This window comes from Centropristis striata, chromosome 1 (genome assembly GCF_030273125.1).
Source record: "Centropristis striata isolate RG_2023a ecotype Rhode Island chromosome 1, C.striata_1.0, whole genome shotgun sequence".
Taxonomy (NCBI): Eukaryota; Metazoa; Chordata; class Actinopteri; order Perciformes; family Serranidae; genus Centropristis; species Centropristis striata.
In genome coordinates, this window is record NC_081517.1 from 25531070 (window position 1) to 25549766 (window position 18697).

An 18697-nucleotide genomic window follows, 5' to 3' on the forward strand; every position below is an offset into this window, starting at 1 on the left:
GTTTGGCACCTGGCCAACTAAAAAAAGGATGAGAGGCAGTAATAATATGTAACACGGGACATTCTTTCATGCGTGAATGATCAATGCATGGTTGCATGAATACTGGTTTAATATTTGTGAACATACTGAGGAGTCAGTGTAGCATCCAGTGAGTGAGATTGCTACATTTTGCTGCACTGTCATTTAGAGCCTGACAGTTTTATTAATCGGCTATCACAGACATAACCTGTATCTATCGGTATCAGCATATATGTATGCGCCGAATGAAATCCTTTTTTTACATTTAATATAGAAAATTCATTCTCATACAGTTATTTCTTTTTATTATTTATTAAAGATCAACTATTGACTGATACTGAAAATACACTGATGTTTGTTCAGCGATTTATTTTAATTCTTATTTATTATTTATGTAAATGATCAGCAATTGACTGACTAGACAAAATTGTATTTAGTCTTGTTTGTGAATGTATCACACTGTATATATGATTTAGAATTATGTGTAATGAGAAATACTTTCAAATTTTCTTTCTAATAAAGCTATTTGTTTAAAAAAGCAGCATCGTCATATTGGCGCACAATCCACATAGAAAAGGTTTATTTTCATTCCAGTTAAAAAATTGACGATATCTGCCCTCATATTAGTACTTTATGAATTCTCTTCTAAAATCAGAATCAGCCTTAAAAGTTGGTTGGGCTCTGTTGTCACCGTACGTCTATAATGTATGAGAAAAGGCTGCCAATTAAGCAAGTACTGTAGCCTTAAATCTGCTCTCCGCCTGCAGTGAAAGTGAAATAAACGCAGTAACTTGTTGTTTTCATGCCGTGGGTTACTTACAGCAGGTTGCTGATACGTCATGAGGACGGCATAGCTGGACAGGTGGTTGCAAGCGCAGGTAGTGTGTGTGTTGTTGGTGTGTAACAGGCGGCAGCCCTGTGTAGACCACCTGCCACTCCCAGAAACCCCTGTGCCGTTCCAGAAAGAGCAGTTGGGGCCAAAGTGGTTCTCCAGCTGTGGAGGCAAAAAGAAATGAGAACAAAACATGAAGGATACTTAGTGACCAATGCTGCACAAAAATAATTTACTCGTTCTAAACATTAATGCAACAGACCTGCAGATGCCTGAGAGTAAAGATCACCGGCTCGGAGAGGTACACTCTGTTGGATCCTCTGTGTACAGAGGCGGAGATGACGTGGGAGTTGACCACCAGGCTTCTCCGCCTGGACTCTGACCCCTGGCTCAGCCCCAGTCCGAGTCGCAGAGTCGAGTTCTGGGTGGTCAGGAAGGAGCCCAGGTTCTTATACAGAGAGAGGACCAGCTTCACCTGGCCTGCAGAGGAAAAGGGGACAAAGTCAAGAACACAGTTAACATGAGACAGTTCTTCTTCTTTTTTTTTTTTTTTTTTTTTTAATTCTTCATTTTACAATGTGGAGAAAAGCTACTTCCACAGCCCGTTAATTGTGCCAACTATGGTTTACCCACCCAGGCTATATATTTTATACAAGTACATCTCAAAAAATTTGATTATCATGAAAAAGTTCAATATATTTGTCAATCATTTCAGAAAGTGAAACTTGTATATTTTATAGATTCATTACACATAGAGTGAAATATTTCAAGCCTGTTTTTCTTGTAATGTTGATGATTCTGGCTTAGAGATAATGAAAACTCAGTGTCTCAGAAAATTAGAATATTGTGAAAAAGTTCAATATCGGAATCAGTGGTGATTTGGGGCCATGTCCTCTGCTGCTGTTGGTCCACTGTCAACATAGCAGCCATCTAGCAGGACATTTTAGAGTCTTCATGCTTCCACAAGCTCTTTGGAGATGCTGATTTCATTTTCCAGCAGAACCTGGTACCTGCCCACACTGGCAAAGGTACCAAAAGCTGGTTCAATGACCATGCTGTTACTGGGCTGGACTGGCTGCTGACTTGAACCCCAACCCCCCCAGTCTATCTGATCTCCTCCATGCCACGCCGTATAAATGCAGAAATTCATGCAAAAGGAGCCCAACCAAGTATTGAGTATATAGAAATGAACATACTTTTCAGAAGCCAGACATTTGTGTGTAAAATATCCTTTTTTAATTGATCTTATGTAATATTCTAATTTTCTGAGACACTGAGTTTTGTGTTTTGTAAGACAATATCATCAAAATTACAAGAAATACAGGCTTGAAATATTTCACTCTCTGTGTAATGAATCCATACAATAAACAAGTTTCACTTTTTGAAATAATTGACAAAAAATATTGAACTTTTTCACAATATTCTAATTTTTTTTAGATGTACCTGTACGGTTTACCCACCCAGGCTATATATTTTATAATACTGAGCTGTCACTGTATAAATGTTGATTAGTTTTGGTGTGTGTCACAGACCGTTGTTGCTGTACTGCAGCAGAGCCAGCGCTGAGATCTGCAAGATGCTGTCGCTGTCGTAGGAGTGAGGGAACGTCAGGTCCTGTATGTCTGCCTCTGTATTTAACACATACACCTCCAGATCTGTGCACAAACAGGATCAGACACGATAGCTTTAGAGGAGCTGGTAATCTCCACTGCGTGTACTGTCAACAAGGAAGAAAGAGAGAGACCACTTACCAACATTTGGCGCCCTGTCGCTGAATCGGCCTTCATAGAGATTGTTAGCTAATAGAAACGCTCCTTTTTCTACCGCGTCTAATAGTAGTGATGCTGAGCGGGACTGGTCAACACTGCTCATGTCCGCCCAGGAAACCAGAGCCTCAGGACCCAACAGGTTATCAACTGTCTGAACGACCGCCTGATGGAGAGAAAGAGAGTTTTATTCTTATGATGTGTTCACATCAAACGCAAAGTCAATTTCTGCCTCAAGTTTGCCCACAAGATCATTTGACCTGTCGCGTGTGAAACCATTTCTTTCCCTCATCAACCGTGGCCAAAATAGCCACTACTGCTGCTTTGTACCTGTTGAAGCCCCATATTATATATAAACCAAACGCTATCATATCTGAATTTATAGCATCATCCGGAGGTGCACACAGCCCGGTGAATTTCACCACCTTCATGGAAAATGCATCTGAATGATTGCCGCTACAGCGCTACTACAGCACTATGAAACCAATATCAACCTATTTTTGCTGTGATATGACTGCAATAAACAGATCAAAAGTGAAGGGGATGTTTAAAAAGTTTGAATTCATGTTTTTTTGTCTGTTTTGTCTGCAAGACGACAAACAAACAACTTTTAACATGCTTGTTTTTTTAATGGAGTTTGGCTCGATCAGGGCAATGCTATGCAGGAGAATTTCAACACTGATTGACTTTTATGATGGCATCATGCAAATTGCGAAAGTTCACAAATTTAAAGACAATTTGAAAATTTCAACATGCACTAAGAAGCAAATATGCGTGCGATAAATTGCCCCTGATCATGAGCGACATATCTGTCTGTCTGTCTGTCTGTCTATTTGTGTGTCTGTCTTACCTGAACATAAGCTCTGCATGTGCGTTCTCTTTTCTGCAGCTGAAGAGAATAAAAACATCTATTGTTAGAGTCATCATCACTGACATTTCCACTCTCATTTCCAGGAAAGGTCAAGTACACTTCTACTCTGGCGACAGGAACAATTTACCTTGTTGTAATTGCGTGCTGCTGACTCTTTATTGGCTGGTCTCAAGGCCTGCAGCTGGGAGTCCAGAATGTCCAATAGCTGTTCAATTAGCCTGACGGACATGCTCACATCACCGGCATAGATCCGCCCCCGGGTCAGGTTGACCAATTCCCCGGCGATGTTGGCTGCATTCTCTCCACTCTTAATCTGGAGAGAGGCGGGGGTGTTTGTAATGTCAAATATTTTGACATTTAAGAGAGAACTGCTTGCTGACTGGCTTTAGGGCATTTGCACAGCGTGTGTGTGTGTGTGTGTGTGTGTGTGTGTGTGTGTGTGCGTGTGCGTGTGTGTGTGTGTGTGTGTGTGTGTGTGTGTGTGACTAACCTTCTGTGCAATTTGGCTGACCCAGGGAGAGGTGCAGTTGGAAAGGTCGGGCCCTCTGGAGCTCCAGCCCACCGGAGATTGCATGCATTGATAGGAAGCGATACCTGCAGAGACAGACAGGGTGACACAGACTGTTAGAGAGAGAAAGGAAATCATTTTACACAAACTGAGGTGCTTTGTCACTTCTGTTTCTCCCATGGTTTTACATGCATAAAAACTTTTCTTTCTTTCTTTCTTTCTTTCTTTCTTTCTTTCTTTCTTTCTTTCTTTCTTTCTGTATGAGCTAAATGCAGTTTTTTGTTATTAACAGAATAATTGAAGTTCATAATAAATAAGAATAGTAATATTTACAATACGTACATGTTTTGATATTCACAATATATGTGTATAGATAAATTTTTGTTTTGTGAAGACTGTACCTTTAATGTGTCACTCTTGCGAGTGTTTGGTAACGGTAATTTGGTAGGTAATGTGATTCGTGGTCAGTCAGGACAAGCGGGGAGTGGAGCCCTTAAGTTTTTTCTACCTCTCTCTCCTCTCTATCTCTCTCCACTACTTTCTAATTTTGTGTATAGGACGCAATTTGTATTTCATTTTGTGACATTTTATATTTTGTATTTTTCCTGCATTTTTCTGAGTAAATATTTCAAGTTTACCGGCTGGTCTCTGTGGATTTATTGGATGTGGACACGGGGAAGATGGTACGAGCATCAATCTGAGGCTGCACCTACACTTTCTTTCTTTCTTTCTTTCTTTCTTTCTTTCTTTCTTTCTTTCTTTCTTTCTTTCTTTCTTTCTTTCTTTCCCCCACAATTTCCTAGTAGCAGATTATAGCGTGAAGCAAATTTGTATTGGGAAGAACTGTCACTGAATTAAATATGAATTTCATTAATAGTAAACAAGAGAAAAACAAGGGTCTCAATAAAATCTGAGTTTATCTGAATGCATTCATGAAATAAACTGTAAACCACGAAGATAGTCCTTAAAACATTGTCTGCAAATATATTTGTGTCTTTTGAGTGGAGTAATAGATCCTAATAGTGGTTGTGTCTTAGCTTTTGATTAAAATGTGGGGTTACTTTTTAACCACTTGTGTGGAGAAAGACTCAGTTATGAGTCATTTAAAAAAAAATGTGTACCTGAGGGACATGGTTTTTATGAAGTTATGGCTAAAATTATAGCAATTTCTAGATGGTGCTTACACACCATAAAATCTTCATGATGGGTGTCCTTTTTTCTCTGTTTAGGTATCCATCTTAGCAAAAGTTGTTGATATTTAGCTTTAGCTTGTTTAATTGTCTTCACCAGCGAGCTGTTAACTTTCAGACTCGTAAACATCAAACCAGTAAATGTATTGTAGCTAAATGGGCAAAGAAATGGAGCATGGTGAGCTGAGGTGGAATGATGCCTGGTTGCTGAATAAAATAATGTTATACAAAAAGTCTACCCCCATAATACAAACCAAAACTGATTTTTGTAGCAGGCTGCAATTATGTTTATTTCTGCTGGAAAGGCTGGCCTTTTAACAATGGGATCAATCGGGATTGACCCTCTTTTGGAGCCCTCCTCAAGTGGCCATTTGTGGAATTGCAGCTTCTCGCACTATTTTCATTTTTCAGCCACGGAGGCTTTTGCCTGGCTAAAAGAGGCTTAAAAGCTCAGTAACGCAGCAGAAATGTTTTTATTGCTTACTTTGTGTAGATATTTTATGAAAATCTTGACTCGAGTGTCTGAAGACGAAATATATTCATAAAACAACCGCCATGCTAGTGTTTAGTTGTAAACAAGATTTAATATTAGATTATTCCCCCCCTCTGTGCTAAAACCATGTCCAAACCATTCAATGTGACTAGGACTAGGAAAAATGCCCTGCTGGCTTATCTCCATAATATGCACAACAGGTTCTGCTCAGAGGGAGCGCTGGCCTGAGGAAGACAGCTGCACAGCGAGAGGAAGAGTTGACGAACCCGGCTTCTCTTGACACTATAACCTCTTTCTTCTTCTCTCTCTCATCTAAGGGCAAGTTCAAAGAGGGGACATCTGACTACATTTCAAAGGGAAACGAGATACAGACACACACATGCAAATACCACACTCACACACACACAGACACACACACACACACACACACACACACACACACACACACACACACAGACTGGCATGCTCACATGTGCACACACACACACACACACACACACACACACACACAGACACATGCCACACCTACCCAGTGACCCTTTCGGGCAGGGTCTCTCCACTGTCTCTCCCTTCAGCGTAGGTGGCCATTGCACCCCTCGTGCCACCCGTCCTTCACATCCGCCCACCTGACCGGGGGCCCCGGGCGCCAAGGGGACACGCAGAGGTGGCCGTGGGGTCAGAGGGACCATGGCTGTGATCGGCCGCTGGTCAAAGGGTCCTCGGTTGATGACGCCGATTGGGTGAGAGGCAGACGGCCGCACCGGGGTCAAGGCCACCGTGGCCGTGTAGGAGCGGACTGTTGTCATCAGAGAGGACAGGGGACCTGGAGGGACGGAAACACGCTTTAGTCTCTGGTTTGATCTCATACCAGTATGTCCAAATACACAAGTGCACTTATTCCACAAACCTTTAGTGGGCGGTGGCGGTGTGAACTGTAGCGGGTATCTCAGCACGTAGTAGTTGTTCCACACATACAGCTGGTTGTCTCTTGGGTTGTAGTCAATAGAGGAGATATACTGGTAAGGGTTGGGGAACGGTATCTGAACGGGCAGCTCCTGTCCCCGGCTGGTGTCGTAGGCATAAACCACCATGTCGCTGCCGACTCGGCCTTCCGCCTGCCCCTCGTCATCTTGGAAGACGGAGCGCACGGCATAGAGCACGCCACAGGCCATGAAGGCGTTGCTTGCCCCACGCTTGTCAAAGCCGGTGGCCCACGTACCCTCGAAGCGCAGGGTGTACGGGTTCACCTAAAAAAGACACGAGGAGTTGAGAGAACTCAGAACTAAAAAACCTTCTTTCCAATCATCGATCTGTGTTCCTTCCTCCCTCCGTACCTGGCTGACCACGATGCGTCCATTATTGGCTTCAGTAGAGTAGATCACCCAAAGGCCATTCTCATCCACCGCCAGATCGATGTCTGACTTCCCTCCCCAGCGGTAAGGCGAGGTGTCATGGTAGTTGGCGTTGACCACCACTGCCTCGCCACTCTTGATGCGTGTCCGCAGGTCATACTTGACCAGGTTGCGTGTTCGCTCTTTGTTATAAAACACGGCGCCGTCATACACCACAAAGCCTGTACCGTCCACACGGCTAGGCAACCTAGGACAAAGAAATAATAAAAAAAATATGAAGCATACGTACAAATTTATATTATGTTATTCAAAATATTACCTATGAAAAGAAAGTTTAAGGCCTGAAAACTTTTGCCAATACACTCATCTGCCATCAGACATAAAGCTAAAGTTTGTAACATTTATATAAATACATTCTTTTTCATATTTGATGGAACTGTCACTGTATTCTAACAGAAGTGAATGGACAACAAAGCTTCATGAAGCATTTGCTTTATTAACAGAGCCCAAGAGATGGCGCTCTTTGTTTAACAAAGGGCTGAAAACACACTCAATTACCATTGCTGAAGCCTTTTTTTGAGCCAAGACCATTATCTAGTGGTGTCAAAAAATAAAGCAAATGGTTCACGAAGCTTCGTTGTCCCTTCATTACCTTACAGTAATATGTGAGATAGATTAACTGCGAGGCTGCAAGAGGAGGTCGCACTCTACTTCAAATTCTAGTGGGTTTATTATTATCTTTTACAGTTTTTTGCCTAATTCAACTTTTAAGCCAGAGTGAGAATGGCAGACCTCGCCACTGACAATTACTGAAAGCTACAACATAGAGTGAACAAATGAATGTCACCATATTTAATAGCTAAAGCAGAATACACTCTAGCCATAACTAATATTAAACATTGGGTTTAAGATGATAAGTTTTTGAAATTAAACTCTGCTTGTTGCTCATTTCGTCATGGATACTTAATGCTACAGAGATATTGTTGACATTTGACCCACAGTTTTCAGGGGCTTTCATTTCTCATTTCTCAGAAAGTAAATGTTGTTTTATTCATATTTTGAATTGCTTAAACTGAAAGCCCCAAACTGACAATTATTTTAATTCTAAATTAAACCACCAATAATTTCAGCCATACACAATTGCTCAAAGTGCCCTTAGAAACATTTTGTGTGACCTCCAAATGTGGCATGAAATATGAATGAATGTGTTATATTATAACCTTCGGCTCAGTACTTTCGCTTTCAATCACTTACATTTAACAAACTCGGTTACTGTGTGTAACAAGCGTCTGTCAAGTTAGGAATGAGTGCTTGTAAAAAGCTACTGTTTGGATGGTAACTCTGTCATCGTGTTGTAAGGGGAAGTTTTCTGTGCAGCTCCCAATATTGGCATTCTGACAGCAAAACTTTGAGGACTTATATAAGTATAGGTTGTAACTCACTTATAGGTGGTGGTGACTCTGTTCTGGCGGTAGTCGTCCCAGGAGGCGTACTCATACAGCACCTCCGTCCTATATGGCGTCCACGGCATGACGTACAGCCTGTCACCGGCCTGCAGCGGGTCTTTACACCACGCCCCCGATTGATGCTCTGCCTCCAGGAGAGAGGAGGCCGGCTGGATGCTGAGCAGTGAGCCGGGACACACGAAAACTGGAAGACGGGAGTTAGGAGGGGAAGACAGCAGGATGTGAGAAAGAAGAGGAAGAAGGAGGGGAGAAGAAGAAGAGAAGAATGAGGAAGAGAAAAGAGTGGAAAGAAAGTGGAGGCAGGTGCGGGGAGAAAATGGATCGATGCATGAAAAATGGATCGAATTAGATGCAGTTGATGCAGCAAGAAGAAAAAAAGAATGAAGAGAAAAAAGAGAGAGGGATTTAAAACACCTGTGCTGATCTCGAGAGGCAGGCAACAGAAGAGACGTAAAAGTGTTGAAAATCACACACTGTTAGCGTGTGTGTGTGTGGTGAGTAATACAACAGGGACACTGCAATGAAAGGTGTGTGAGTGTGTTTATGTGCTGTGTGTGTGTTTGTGTTTGTGTGTGTGTGTGCGTGTGTGTGTGTGTGTGTGTGTGTGTGTGTGTGTGTGTGTGTGTGTGTGTGTGTGGGTTAGTGCAAAAAGAGTGAAAAAGAGTGTGAGGTAGAATCAGGGACGCAGAAGGCGGGGCTAAATTTTGCCTTGAAGTGAATGGAGAGGGCAGGTTAGTTTACGCCGAGCACAACAATTGGTCCACCCACATGTCAATAACTGTATGGACACATATGTATACTGTACAGTCTCACACTGGCATGCAAATAGGCATGCACACACACTCACACACAGAAGCAGTGCTTGGTAAGCACACATCCAGAAGGATTTACAATCACACACATTTGGTCTTATTTTTCCTATGAAGATAAATAAGGGGCTCTTCCTATAAGGGAAGAAAAGGGAAAATAAGCATGAAGAGGATGATCAGACAAGTAGGAAGGAATGATTGGACAGGAAGGAAGAAAGGAAGGAAGAAAGGAAGAAAGAAAGAAATAAGATAGATAGAAAGAAAGAAAGAAAGAAAGAAAGAAAGAAAGAAAGAGAGAGAAAGAAAGAAAGAAAGAAAGAAGATAGATAGAAAGAAAGAAAGAAAGAAAGAGAGAGAAAGAAAGAAAGAAAGAAAGAAAGAAAGAAAGAAAAATAGAAAGAAAGAAAGAAGATAGATAGAAAGAAAGAAAGAAAGAAAGAAAGAAAGAAAGAAAGAAAGAAAGAAAGAAAGAAAGAAAGATGCTTGTGCGCGAAAAGGAAATACAGAGAAAGAGAGAAGATTATGTTTATGTTTGTGTGAGTAGTTGTGTTTATGTTTGTGTGCACGGAGAGACCGAGGGAGAGAAATAAGAGACAGAGAGATCGACCAGGAGCAAGAGAGGAAAAACAGGGGAAGAAGCTGGAGAGAGAAAGAGAGAGAGAGAAGAGAAGAAGAGAGACTAGGTGCAGAACCTGGATAAAATTGGATAAAAGGACGGGTTTCAACAACAAGAGATGGATAAAATGAGGGGGAAAAATAACCGAGTAGGAAATGAAAAAAGAGGGGCAACATCCAGCATGACTACGAAACAACGTCCTAGGGTAGGAGGAAGAGAGAGATGGTAGGAGAGAGGAAGAGAAGAAGAGAAAAGAGGGGGGTCGGGGGTAAGGAGAGATCAAGATGCTACAATGTTTTGTCTTTACCTTTTTGGTCCACTTCTACTCAAGCATAGGAAAAAAAAGAGGGAGAGAAAGAAAGAGAAGTCAGAGGGTGAAAGAAGGGAAGTAAAGAAAAGCAAGAAAAGCAAGCAAGAGAGAGAAAGAAAGAAAAAAGAAAGAGAGAAAGAAAGAAAAAGAAAGAAAGAATTGCACAGATAAAGACTTTGGAACTCATTCTCACCACAAACTTTATAGTTCACATAAAAGAAAAGAAGAAGCACAAAAGAGACCCAGCATACTCCCCTCCCCTCCTCTCCTCTCCCCTTCCTTCCTCCCTTATTTCCCTCCCTCCACCTCCCCCGATCTCTCCTTCCCTCAATCAGGCTCCTGTGGAGAAAAGAGAGCAACTCCCGTGGCGTGAATCTGAAAAAGAAAACACACACGCATGCACGCGCAAGTGCACTCATGCACTCTCGCATACACACCTACATACAGAAGACATACAGTATGCAAATATCCTACAGTTTCCCTCTCTGAACTTTCTCCATCCAACTTCCTTTTTATATTTCACACATACACACACTCCCTGAGAAAAAAAAACTTGCTATCCATCAATCTCTCAGGGACATCAGAGGTTATAAGAACAAAAAAACACCATAAACCTACAGTGCAGCTGACAAAAACAGGTTAAATCATGCACATATTTGCATGTAATCGTGGTTGTGCATGTATGTATGTGTGTGTTTATGTGTGTGTATTATATATATGCATACTCACTGTAAGGGACACACTCATACTGGATCTCCAGGTACTTGTATGTTCCAGGACAGGGGTCTGGGAAGACGTCGACCCCTGCGACCACCACACACTGAGTCCTGTTGTTACACCTGGAGGAATACACAGGGATAGATGGATGGATGGATGGATGGATAGATGGATGGATGGATGGATGGATAGATGGATGGATGGATGGATGGATGGATGGATGGATGGATGGTTGATGAGTGAGAGGGTTGGTAGAAAGAGAAAACAAAAGAAGGGAGGGAAGGTGATTAACAGACAGGAAAGGGGAAACAAAGGACACTCCATTTGTCTACTCTCCCTCTCCCTCTCGCTGAATATTGATCAGTTCTTCTAGGAAAACACTGCTGAGTACACAGCTAATGGTGCAGCCAGGCACTCAGACTCAGCTGGAGAGATTACTGCACTACACATGACTCACAACACAAGTATTGGCTTTGTCTAACGTTTCCTCTGACATGAATCCACACGTATGTCGTACAGCAGCGCAAACATACTGTATGTACGCAACAGTAGATGCTCTCATTGATCCGTTTAACTGCTCCCAAAATGTTTGCACATACTCAAATAGCACAAGAGTGACATTCCAATTTGCGTCTTCGCTGTATGATTTGAGCTCTTGCACATACACACCTAGCATGATGTGTAACCAGGCACATACACACCTCTGGGCCATAATTTTGAGTGCATCAGGGAGGTAACACTGTGTGTTCTCCATCTGGAAGGGGTCTGCGTCACAGATCTTGTCGTCAGTGCGTCCATAGTTGGCAGTCTCCACCATGACCACGTCACTTCCTGGGCATCGCAGCTCTATGGGGTAACCCTCACACGCCAGCTCCCTGCGCAGCAGCCCGAACGGCATGGCGGCCCGGGACATAGCTGCTCGGAGGGTGGAGGTAGAGAAAAATGGAGAACAAGAAAGATTTTTTTTAAAGAACAAATAGCATTTTATTTGTCTTCAGACTGCAATGAGCTGGAGAACCAAGTTGACAGCAATCTTGTTCTTGTTTTGTAAACTTAGACAGCAAATTAATGTGGTTGCCTCTTTGTAGGAAGTGGGGAATAATGTGATTTATAGGCGCCTGTACTAAGAGCTAAAGTGGCAATCTAGCAATTTAGTGTTTTTTTTTAAATATATATTTAAGGGACTCACAAGAGACAGATTTTAAACAAGGCTAAGAGTCTACACTATATACAGGTACATCTCAATAAATTAGATTATTATCGAAAAGTTTATTTATGCCCCTAAATTCAATTCAAAAAGTGGAAATAACACATTATATAGATCCATTACACACAGAATGAAACACTTCATGTCTTCATTTATTAAATTTATTCTAATTATAATGATTATGGCTTACATTTAATGAAGACCTAAAATTCAGTTTCTCAAAAATAGCTTAATATTACAAAAGACCAATTTTTAAAAAGTATGTTTAATATGGAAATGTTGGCCTCTGAAAAGTATGTCCATCTATATGCACTCAATACTTGGTTGGGGCTATTTGACTTGAACTACTGGAAATTGACTTTTCTATCATATTCTAATGTATTGAGATGCACCTGTATAAAGATGGACAACATGACATCACGCCCTGGTTGCTGTCTGCAATATTTTGTTTATAGAATGTATTCAGTATAAACTAATAACTCAAAGTGCATGTAAAATACATTTCCCAATGATGGTTTCTGTCATTTTGTGTCGTTTTCATTATGCTGATGTTTTTTCGAGTGTTAATTTTTATGATAAGTTTGTTACATGTTATTTGATGCTATAAAACGAGGGTGTAGGTCATGATTGACAGCTGTAATTGAATGCAGGCCCAATTCGGAGCAGCAGAGGCTGAGATATCTTGGCTTTTAGTCCCTGTCTGGGTCTGCTATGAATTTGTAGGCCAAAAGCCTGAGGCGAGATAACCCTGATGACATCACCTTCGTTTACAGACTTTAGGAAGATCCCCCCAAAGCAACAGAGGCTGAGTAGTATTTCCAACAGTGATCATACAGACCTGTATATGTATAATGGATGCGCTCCCTTTTAATTCTGCACCAAGCATTTAATCAGCTGTGAGCATGGATGCTGACAGGCGCTCTTATAATTTTCCAATTACTGCAAATGTCATTTAAACATACTCTGATTACCTCAATCTAAACATATCCGATACGTGTATTTGATGTACGCATCACGTTAACAAATATTTGTGCGCTGTTAACGCCTAATGCGTGATTTAATTTATTCTTTAAAATGCAGACATGTGTGAGAGTTTACACTGGGGGGAGTCCCAGGTGCAAAAACAGTGTGATTAATGACACAAATCACACCTCACCTCCACTGTGACACCTACACGTGCTGTGTCTTGATGCGTTGATAAATCTCAGTATCTGGTGTTTTCAAGGTTCTAGCTGTGTTATTTTCCGGGTTTTTTTTACAATGGTTATACAATTAGCTGTGAAAACTAGCACGAGTTACCATTAGCTGTGCTAAGTTTAGAAATCATGGCTCAGAATATACTGCTGTGGACATCGCGTTAATTCAGATCTTTAAGTATCACAGTAACCTGGACCAGCCGCTCCCGCAAGGTAAAATTGTTATTGTTGTCAATGGAATCTGGTGATTGTGAAGAAAGCATCGATAAGTGCTTCGGTTCTCTGTCAGAAAAGGCTATCTGGCGGCAAGTTAAAGTCGTGAAAATATTCTAAATATAGCATACACTTAAACTGATATTATTTATCAGGTGTTTCTTTTTTAGGTGGCTTAAGTACAGTTTAGTGCAGCTGTACATATTGTTCTCTCTGAGGCCACCAAACCTTTTTGACAAAAAAGGTAATTTTACCTAACAGAACACAGGATTTGTTGGTCCACTGCTGCATTAACCTGTCACTTTGTTTATTTTATTATGTGACTTTTGGTTTTATTACGAAAGAAAGTGGAGTCCACAGCAGTACATTACTTAGCTTCGGTCCTGGTTCATTGCTTCTTCAAACAGGTTGTTGCTTACACAACCTGGCTTTGGATGAAGATCATGGACTGTATAAATAATGGAAGTAGTAGTCTCTGTGATGACACCCATAGGTTTCTAAAGAGTGCAAATAAAAAAACAAACAAAAGCCTTTTGGGCGGTTCCCACAGTCGCCATCTTGGCAAAGCTGACTCCGCCCAACTCCCCGGATAATGGTGAAGGAGCTGGAGCTGAGGTGGGCCGAAACCAGGCGGTAACCTCCCAGTCTGACCAGTGATACAAACCGGAATGTGCCCTTAAGCTGCATTCTATCAAAATTCCCAACAGGGGTAGCTAACAGCGGTTACAGAAGAAGTCTGGTCCTATCTATCTCAATACAAAATGAGACGACTTCTCATTTGATTTATTACCATAGAAAAAAATATTGTGGCAACACTATGGTTTCAATCACTAGTTTCAAGTCTTCTTCAAGACAATATGGTGTTAATTGTGTAAATTATGCTCCCATTTAACATGTTGAGCTGTCATCAAGAGAGAAGCAGAACAATGCGTATCCTCGAAATTTGTTTTCATTTCATGAAAGTTTTTTTTTACATTTTGGTCATTTAAAAATGTCTTGTTCAGTGTTAGATTGTACAAAAAAACACTCCAAGGAGTCGGCTGTTCAATTTACCAGTAAGTAACATACATTTTGTTTTAGCATTAACAGTTTATTTAGAAGATAAAGAATCACATGATTTGGGGCGTGGCTACCTTTGATTGACAGGTGGCTAACGTGAGCTATCATCAGGAGAGAAGCAGAACAATATGTATGTATGGCACTATGTCAATAAAGTTTTTTTTTTAAAAAAGGACGTTTACCAGTTTGGTCTCATAACTTTGACCCTTTCACTGTATTTTCACTTAATGACAGTTTATTTGAACATTTTGTTCATTAAAAACGTCTTGTTCAGTGTTTTGTTGTACAAACAAACACTAAGAGGAGTCGGCTGTTAGTCAGTATTTCAGGTAATAACATACTTTTTGTTTTTGCAAAAATTAACCAGTTAATGCTACAGTTAATGCTAACATGAATTAGCAGCGACTTCGCAGCTAAGTGCAGTCAGGTTGCCGCAGTCGGTGTAGATGGGCGTGTAGTACATGGTCTGCTCCCAGTTTCTGAAACCAAGATGGCGACAGCCGTAACACTGAACTAGATGCTTCAAACGGGCAGTCCACAGACCAACGGGTGATGTCATGGTGACTGCGTCCTTTATTTATACACAGTCTATGCCCGGGACGCCTCTGATACCCACCAGCAACATTTATATGGTCTGTTTCATTTGTGTGATTGATTATCACATTATTCTTTTTTAGAGTATTTGGGATTTAAAAAATATTAGCTGTATTTGTATGCATTAATACTATTCGATGTAGACATAACCTTTACATTTGCATATCTGCACTATACTGTTAATAGTGCAGTATATACTGTACTATAAAAATGGTTTTAGTACCCAGTAGGCTATCTGATCTCTTAGCTTTGTAGTGCTGTATATAAGAAAATAAATAAGAAAACACAGATAATCCCATAATTTCTTTACCAAATCCTTAAATAATCAGAACAACAAATATCAACCTTTAGAGTTGTTGTCTTTGGTCACTGCTGTCAAAATTTATTTCATAGTAAATGAACTCACTTTTACCTTTGCCTCTAACTGCGTTGAGTTTAGAGTCCATAGATCCAGTGCAGGGAGGTAGAAGTGTTAATGTTGCCACTGGGCCCAGACCTCTTATTATATCAAACTTACTTATTTTGGCGTAGTGAATCTTTTTATGCCACAGAAGAACAAAGCAGCTAACAGCATGTGCTGGTGTTAAGTGCAAGTCAAGCAATTTTTGCTTTATTATCCAAAATATTGAGTTGGTAAACTGGTTATGTATGATTTAACGTATTTTACTTGCATTACTTTTATAATCAATTGTGAATAAGTGTTGTAAATAACCAAATCTGCAAACGTACACTACAAACAGTAATTGTGCTTTATCACCAGAACAGCAAAACATTTATAATTTAATTGGAGATGATAAAATATTTAACAACAATGTGTAGAACAATTGTAGACGATAACAAACACCTCAAGTAATCTTATTATAAAAAGAAAAGTTTCACATTTTTTGGATGTTTTTAAATGTGTCATTTTTTAACTTAGAGCACCCACCCCCTCTGAAGGCCTCTGCAAAGCCTTGCTACAAAGCTACAGAAACATATAAAAACCGAAAAATAATAATAATAAAGGACCCCACCCTTAAACTCATTGGGGAGGATAAAACATAAGCTACTGGCTGTCAGATGCCTGGTAAACACAAACTGACAAGGATAATTGTATTTCTTTCCTTTGAAGGCTGGATGTCACTTTGTCACATCTTTGTGTGTGTAAACTCACCTGACTGCCATATTAATCCGTGTAAACCAGGGTTGTTGGCGGAAATCACATTACCATTACTTTAATCCGGTTGTTCACATCATCTTGAGTATCATGTACACATGAGAAGGTGTTTGCTGCGTCAGGATTAAGCCCACAGTTAGAGCGAACATGTCGCAGCCATCAGTATGCTGCTGGTGTGCTGTAACTGTCCGTGGTACTGAATGACTGATTGTTTATTAACTAGTAGCTACGGGCAGCTTCTGAAGCAACTCCCTTTGGCAAGCTTTGGCAAGCACAATGTTTTGGTAAGCTTTTGTCTTATGTAGGTCACAAGATGACTTAGTCTTTCTTTAAGCAGTGGGCTGGTTCCTTATTTTCATGACAACCATGACTTATATTTGAGTCATGAAAATCTACATAGCTCTTGCATCAACCGTTCCTTCTCAATTTATCTGTGTGTGATTCATCCTGCTGATTGCTGTGTCAGGATCAACACCTCAACATGATACTACCTCAGCGGCGTGACGCTTACCTTGGCCGGAAGGGGCGACGTGAGCCAGAGTGAGCACACACACCCCCAGGAACCACAGGGACACAGCCATGCTGGGCAGGAAGAGTTAAGACGTCACACCACCAGCCGCGTTAGGAGAGCCTGGGGAGGAAGCAGGGGAAGAGTTGAGGCTTAGAGTGAAGCATCCTCTTACTAGAGTGATAAGTGTGTGTTTCTCTCTTTGTGTGCGTGTGTGTGTGTGTGTGTTGGATGCTCAATAACACACGCTGACAGTGAAAGAGAGCACGTGAGAAAAACACAGCAGGGTGGGAGGGGGACAGAATAATAGAGAGACAGACAAGGAGAGGAGAGAAAGAAATAGATAACAATTGAGCATTCGGTGCAGCGAAAAGTCCCTCAATCTGCTGTTACCATGGTGATAGCACAGTGCAGTCTGAGGAAGCAAAAGAGAGAGAGAGGGAGAGAGATATGTGCTTGGGTGTGTGTATATGTGTGCGTGTTTGGGAGTGAAAGCACACGCATGTGTGTACGTGTTTCAAGTCCGTAATTAGCTAGGAGCAACAGTGGCCACTGACCCATAAAAGAGTCTTAATCTTTCTATCCTCACACTCACACGCACGCACACACACATGCACGCACAGAGGCAGAGGCAGAGGGCTGGGCTCAGCTTAGGCCACTTTTCAGTAATCCTGAATAAATGATGTCGTGCAGACGATCTCTCCCCCAGCAGGGGTAACGAGGTAAACAGCTGACTGAGGGCGCAGGTGATCAGAGGGCGATGCTGCGCTGTGGAGTTTACGAGGGGAACATACGGGACGCAGGCGGACGAGCTACAAGAGAACAACAGTAATATGACTCCTTAATATAGACTGAACTCTTGGCCTTGGACAGACGGGAGGATGGAGGCTGAACCGCATCATGCACGGCATCGCAGTTATATATTTTTTCTCTGCTAAGCATTCCAATCTGCTGCTGCAGTGTGTGAACACTGTCCCGCATGATGGTCTCCTGTGTGTTGGTCCTGTTTGTGCATGATAATCTGGAGTGTGTGTGTGTGTGTGTGTGTGTGTGTGTGTGTGTGTGTGTGTGTGTGTGTGTGCGGATACATATGTGTGCTAGCGTGTGTTTGTTTGGGACTTGCTTTTCTCTCCGTCTTCTTGTTAGGTAATGATGGCAGACAGATTTAGGTCACTCCTCAACAAATGTCCGACATGCATTCAAAGACTAGCACACATGCGAACACACAAACACACACACACACATGCACACACACTTGCACGTACACACACACACACACACACACACACACACGTGCAAACACACACATAAGAAAGAGAAAAGCGACCTCGGCCCTTCTTTAAGTCTACTGAACCAACAAGACTGTAATAAAGGCCCCAGGTCCACCGTGACGTAAAAGACTCACCAGAATGAGAACCTTTCCGTTTTTCATCACTTACACACACACACACACACACACAATACATCTCATCTCATCCAAAACCCTTATGGCAGCATGTTCTTTTGCTAACAACCCCCATCGCTCTCTCTCTCTCTCTCGCCCTCCCTCTCACACACACACACCCTTAAGTGTTGATGCAGAGTAAGTAGAGCAAGGACACTGATGGGCCTTGACAAAGCCACACACCCAGTCCCCCTGTTTGCAGCACCACGCTCCCTGCCTACAACCAAAATCCAGCCCCAGGCCACCGGCCGGCCTACTTGGAGGAGCAGCAGTCTCTAAGTGAGTGTGTGTGAGTAGTACATACAGTACATACTTACAACCATGCGCATGTACAGTACACACAGAGAGGCCGCATGGTTCTAACAGTGTTCA

At 41.7% G+C, this 18697-nt stretch overlaps 1 protein-coding gene across 7 annotated transcripts in view; it reads right to left on the reverse strand.

Annotated features, from left to right (window-relative positions):
• LOC131973746 (adhesion G protein-coupled receptor L1-like) overlaps positions 1-18697 on the reverse strand; it is an 85611-nt gene that overhangs the window by 57924 nt on the left and 8990 nt on the right. For 4 of the 7 annotated variants that reach the window (XR_009394586.1, XM_059335833.1, XM_059335822.1 and 1 more), the window contains exons 2-15: positions 16885-17004; positions 11650-11863; positions 10961-11070; positions 10229-10243; positions 8473-8680; positions 7013-7277; positions 6208-6925; positions 3978-4081; positions 3615-3800; positions 3467-3505; positions 2602-2782; positions 2383-2505; positions 1113-1330; positions 839-1012 (exon numbers count right to left, since the gene is read on the reverse strand). Coding sequence is in view for 6 of the 7 variants with exons in the window: in XM_059335833.1 (XP_059191816.1) it covers positions 839-1012; positions 1113-1330; positions 2383-2505; positions 2602-2782; positions 3467-3505; positions 3615-3800; positions 3978-4081; positions 6208-6925; positions 7013-7277; positions 8473-8680; positions 10229-10243; positions 10961-11070; positions 11650-11863; positions 16885-16954 (2625 nt within the window). In the remaining variant the exon portion in view is untranslated. The remainder of the gene's footprint in view (positions 1-838; positions 1013-1112; positions 1331-2382; positions 2506-2601; positions 2783-3466; positions 3506-3614; positions 3801-3977; positions 4082-6207; positions 6926-7012; positions 7278-8472; positions 8681-10228; positions 10244-10960; positions 11071-11649; positions 11864-16884; positions 17005-18697) is intronic. The other 3 variants (XM_059335848.1, XM_059335856.1, XM_059335840.1) reach the window with 2 other exon arrangements.